The sequence below is a fragment of the Anopheles ziemanni genome, chromosome 3 (genome assembly GCF_943734765.1).
Source record: "Anopheles ziemanni chromosome 3, idAnoZiCoDA_A2_x.2, whole genome shotgun sequence".
Taxonomy (NCBI): domain Eukaryota; kingdom Metazoa; phylum Arthropoda; class Insecta; order Diptera; family Culicidae; genus Anopheles; species Anopheles ziemanni.
This window is the reverse complement of record NC_080706.1, coordinates 59,317,364-59,322,049: the sequence shown is the minus strand read 5'-3', so window position 1 is coordinate 59,322,049 and position 4,686 is coordinate 59,317,364. Positions and strand designations below refer to the sequence as shown.

Below are 4,686 nucleotides of genomic sequence, written 5' to 3'. Positions count from 1 at the left end.
AAACAACGGATCAAACCTATGAACACAAATATAACCAAATGGAAAATAGCAATAAAAGCAACAGCAAAAGATATATGCAAGCTACCCCTCTGAACAAGCCAGCTGATGCATGCAAGAACGTAGATGTAAAACCTAAGTAACATCGACATGGTCCTACATACAGCCACACACACATACACTCACATTATTACATGAACATACAGACGACACCGAACACCAACAACACGGCCGCAAACACATTAAACGAATAACTACAAAAAGATAGCTTGTTGCTTTTTCGCACTCGAGGCACAATTTAAAGAACGTAAAAAAGAGTTTAAACGATAAGAGAAAGCTTGTATGGGATGGTAAGCAATCAATTGGTGATGCTCATAGTTGAAAATGCAAAGGGATACACAAGAAAAACTATCTTGAGCCGGTGCGGTTTTGTTCTATCCAGAATGGGTCACTAGGATGCGCTTTCGGGTACGCGTTCCGTGCTCTAAACAGGCGTTCCTTTAACGTCCTTCGACGTATTTCGTTTTCAAATCATTTACAATGGTGCATAAGCTACCAAAATGATGCTCCCTTCGATGGGGGTTTAGTTGGGTTATTGAAGCGTGCGATTCAGGGCATCGGTTGTTTCGGTTCGACGAACAAAGTGCACATCAAGGCACGCACGTTTCGTTGATGAACTTGAACTTGGGAAATAACGTGTCCGCCCTTCACAGGGTCTGCAGTCACGCATTCACGTTCACATTTGGCTTGCATCAGTTCCTTGAAGTGGTAGGAACTGATATAGAAACAGAAAAAAAAATCATATTCAATGCATATTTCAAGAAATGCTAATTGGTTACAAATCCGTATTTTATCCTTCAATGCTACCCAACCAACAATACAGTTGAACAAAACATCATCATAGCAGCAAATCCTATTCACTGAACGCTGAAACTCGGAAGGCAAGTTAATTATGCGTTACTGCAAAAATATAGGTCAGCTGCATGCAGACTAGAACAGTTGAAAGGAAAGAGCACATCGACGACAAGAGAGGATATCGAAGGCAAAATCACTTTGAACAGAACAAACAATGACTGCATCGCTTTTGATTATTATGTAAAATTGTATAAAAATATATATATGAAAAAACAACAGTGTATTACAACTATTTATTTTCATTTCTGCAAATTGCGAATCTTTACATATTCTATTCTTTTACGAAAAAAAATTTTAGGATATATTTTCTATGGTAGTTTTTGTTTTGTAATGTTTTACAAAACAGTCGTCAGTCATTACTTAAGCTACCCTTTATGCTTAAGCTTTATGTATGCTTTCGCCACCAATATAACCTCAACCATCTGGGTAGACAACTCCCAGTTAACAGTGAGAGTTGCTCGGTAACAGGCCCAAACCTCAGGAAAAATTATCTTATTTTATCATCCAATTGTAATTTGCGGTGGAAAATGCAACGTAAATTGTCATTATAACTTATTTTGAAGAGACGTGCATTAAACCTAAATAGCACTTCCTTAGAATGACAATTCGTCTCGAACCTCGTTCGTTATAATGTAGAAGTGCCAGTAAGTTCAATTGTTCAAATCAAATTCCGAACTTGGTCCAATACTTGTAAACAATTTTGAATATTGTATGTGATTGCTTATGAAATTGATTAGAATTGTTTCTATTATCAATGTAAATATTGACAATGAAGATAGTTTATGAAATATCATTTTAAAGACAATTCAACCCGATTGTAGAGCAATTGAAACATATCACTGCTCGATAAAGCAGAAGATATCCAACCATATCAGATAATTTATTGCTGTTTTTAGTGATCAGTTTTGATTTTCTCAGTTTAGTGATCAGTTTTGATTCCAAATCTATGGTGTCATGTCACGAACATCACCGGCGATGCTAATTTTCATTCGAACGATCAAAGCGTGAAATTGACTGAGTGCCTTCGAAACATCAAGTACAATATTTTTTTAAAAATTGCATCGACATTGCCTAGAAAAACGATCATTGACGATCAGATGTTATGTTTATACAATTTCAGCAGCCAAAGTTGAACATTAATTCAAGCACAACCATACCGCCTGATTACGCTTCGCTACACTTAAAACGATCGTTTGTGAGTATGCAATTGGTATCATTTGACTCCTGCGACCTAGTTAGAACGCTGCATCGTCTTCAACCATGAATCGCGTTGGTTTATCCGTATAATGCTCTTTCAGTTTTACGACGACTCTCGCGAAGTAAACATCGTATAACGTGCTCCGTAGAACACCGGCCTTATAGTGTGGTTATGCTGCTCGACCAGCTATTCCGGACGAGGCGTTCGTCCGGGCTATCGGAAACGGTACGCTGCGAGCTCGCCTCAGTTGCCGACTATGAGCGTCGGATGCTCGAAACACTCGATCGGACCGTCATCGATTACTGCCGAGGAGGTGCAGCCAGCGAGCAAACGGTGGTCAACAACAGGGCTGCCTTTGACCGGTTGCGTATACGGCCACGTTGCCTACAGCGCATCGGTGGAAGTCGATCTTTGGCCGTGACTTCGTGCGGGATAAGCTACCGATTGCCGTTCGGGATTGCCCCGATGGCGTTGCAACGTCTAGCACACCCCGAAGGCGAAAAGGCAATGGCCCGTGCCGCCCGAACGTTTGGTGTACCGTTCGTATTAAGCGTCCTATCGAGCGTGTCGATCGAGGAGCTGGCGGAAGCGGTCCCAAGGGCTCCGAAGTGGTTCCAGCTGTACATATTCAAGGATCGCGAGCTAACGGAATGTCTCGTACGGCGAGCCGAGAAGGCTCGGTTTCGAGCACTGGTCGTCTGCGTGGACACTCCGACGTCCGGGTTGAGCCGCACCGAACGTCGTAGTCCACTGGTACTTCCGCCGAAAGTCACGTGCGCCAACTTCGTGCCGGGCGGTGGAGACGCCGGTGGTAAAAAGTCCTGCTCGGCCAGCGTTCTCGACTACGTACGCAGCCAGCTGGACCCGGGGCTCGGTTGGGATGCGGTTCGGTGGCTCATGAGCATCACCACGATGCCAGTGATCGTGAAAGGTATCCTTAATCGCAACGACGCACTTATCGCGGCCGACATCGGAGTGCATGGTCTGATTGTGTCCAACAGTGGAGGTCGCCAGCTTGACTGTGCGCCAGCAGCAGTGAGTACAACGTTTGGAAGCCCGAAAATATGATTAAACAGTGGATAAATGGTTCAAATTTGAATTTTCAAAATAAAAATTTTTTTTTTAGAATTTTCTTTGACATAAAAGTTACACAAACATTCGGACCTTTAAAAAGATATCCTTCAAAAGGTTGACTAAGAATTTTCGAAACTACGTTGGTCAGAGCAATCTGAAGTACTCCTTTCGGTGTCCAAACATAAGATATCCATCGCTCGGAATAAATTTACAGTTTTTATGCAATAATAAATTAGTAAACTTTCATGACGCTCGAGAGACGTCCAACATAAATATCTATAATAAATATAAATAATAAAATGTGATTGCAAATATATGACCATGAAGCAGGACAATCCTCCTGCAATATTACAGCTGCGCAAAAAGATACTCCGTTCTGTGTGAATGGTAAAACCACATGTTTTCTTCACTTACAGATAGAAGTTCTACCGGAGATAGTAAATGCGGTTGGAAGCCGGATTGAGGTGATGCTGGACAGTGGCATCAGTCAGGGTACAGACGCGTTCAAAGCACTGGCACTGGGGGCACGAATGGTATTCGTGGGGCGAGCTGGCATGTACGGGCTAGCCGTCAATGGACAACGTGGCGTCGAGGAGGTGCTGGACATCATCAAAACCGAACTGGAGTCAACCATGCTCAATGCCGGCTGTGGCACGATAGCGGATATTGCGCCGCAGCATGTGTGCCATGAGGCTGACTTGTACTATCATCCTACCCCGGACCGGTTCCGCAGCTCCTGGCGAATGGAGAGCATCCGCAGTGACCGCTACCGAAGTCGCGTCCGACGACGACAGGCAGATATGGAAGACATCGAAGCCGAGGTTCGCGATGATTGCGAAGAATCCCTGGCGCGAGGAGATGGTATAGCGGAGCGAGTCACCTTTCAGCAGCGGTCTGTAGACGAAGCGATAGCCGCCGTACAATCGTGCTCGGAAACACAGAATCCCCATCCATCAACAGCAGCTACACCGCAACCGATTCTACTTTCTACTCCTCCGTCTGCTCCCCCTCCTTATCGGAACGTTCCATTACAGTTGAATATACCCCGAGGAATCTACCGCACCAACACCAACAACCTGTCAAGATGTAATGGAGCCGCAACACCGGGATGCGCATCGGAAGGAAATTCGCGTACTGTAAGGACGATTGTTAGTAAAAAAGATGCTGCAGCAAGACGATTGCGATCTCAGTCACTGCAAAACTTATGCAGTCCAGAGAATGGAAATTGTAAGAGGTAACAATGCGGTTGTGTTAATAAAATTGTTTAAACTTACATTAAATATTTTTACGAATATAACGTGTTTTGTGTTGTGTGGAACATGTTTTGTGCCAATTGTGCTGTGTATATTGTCGATGCAGATTTATTCGGTACCAGGAAGCTTTGCACATACCGCGATGGGATATGAACAGTGATTGCCGCATCCTTGTTGGTGTAAGTTAGACCAACCGCTGTAGCACTGCTCCACCCAGTCTGAAAAAAATTTACTATCTGTGCATTTGTA

General features: G+C 43.8%; 1 protein-coding gene across 1 annotated transcript; it reads left to right on the top strand.

Moving 5' to 3' along the window:
- Positions 1-2,281: 2,281 nt before the first annotated feature.
- LOC131288862 (uncharacterized) lies at positions 2,282-4,422 on the top strand. Its single transcript, XM_058318042.1, has 2 exons — positions 2,282-3,145; positions 3,601-4,422. Exons 1-2 carry the CDS (start codon positions 2,282-2,284, stop codon positions 4,420-4,422), a joined length of 1,686 nt encoding a protein of 561 aa, XP_058174025.1.
- The last annotated feature ends 264 nt before the right edge of the window (positions 4,423-4,686 follow it).

Excerpts from the sequence above, each read along its gene's own strand:
- LOC131288862 (XM_058318042.1), top strand. The coding sequence starts at position 2,282 with ATGCTGCTCGACCAGCTATTCCGGACGAGGCGTTCGTCCGGGCTATCG. Across the intron at positions 3,146-3,600 it reads TTGACTGTGCGCCAGCAGCA|ATAGAAGTTCTACCGGAGAT; the intron begins GTGAGTACAACG and ends CTTCACTTACAG.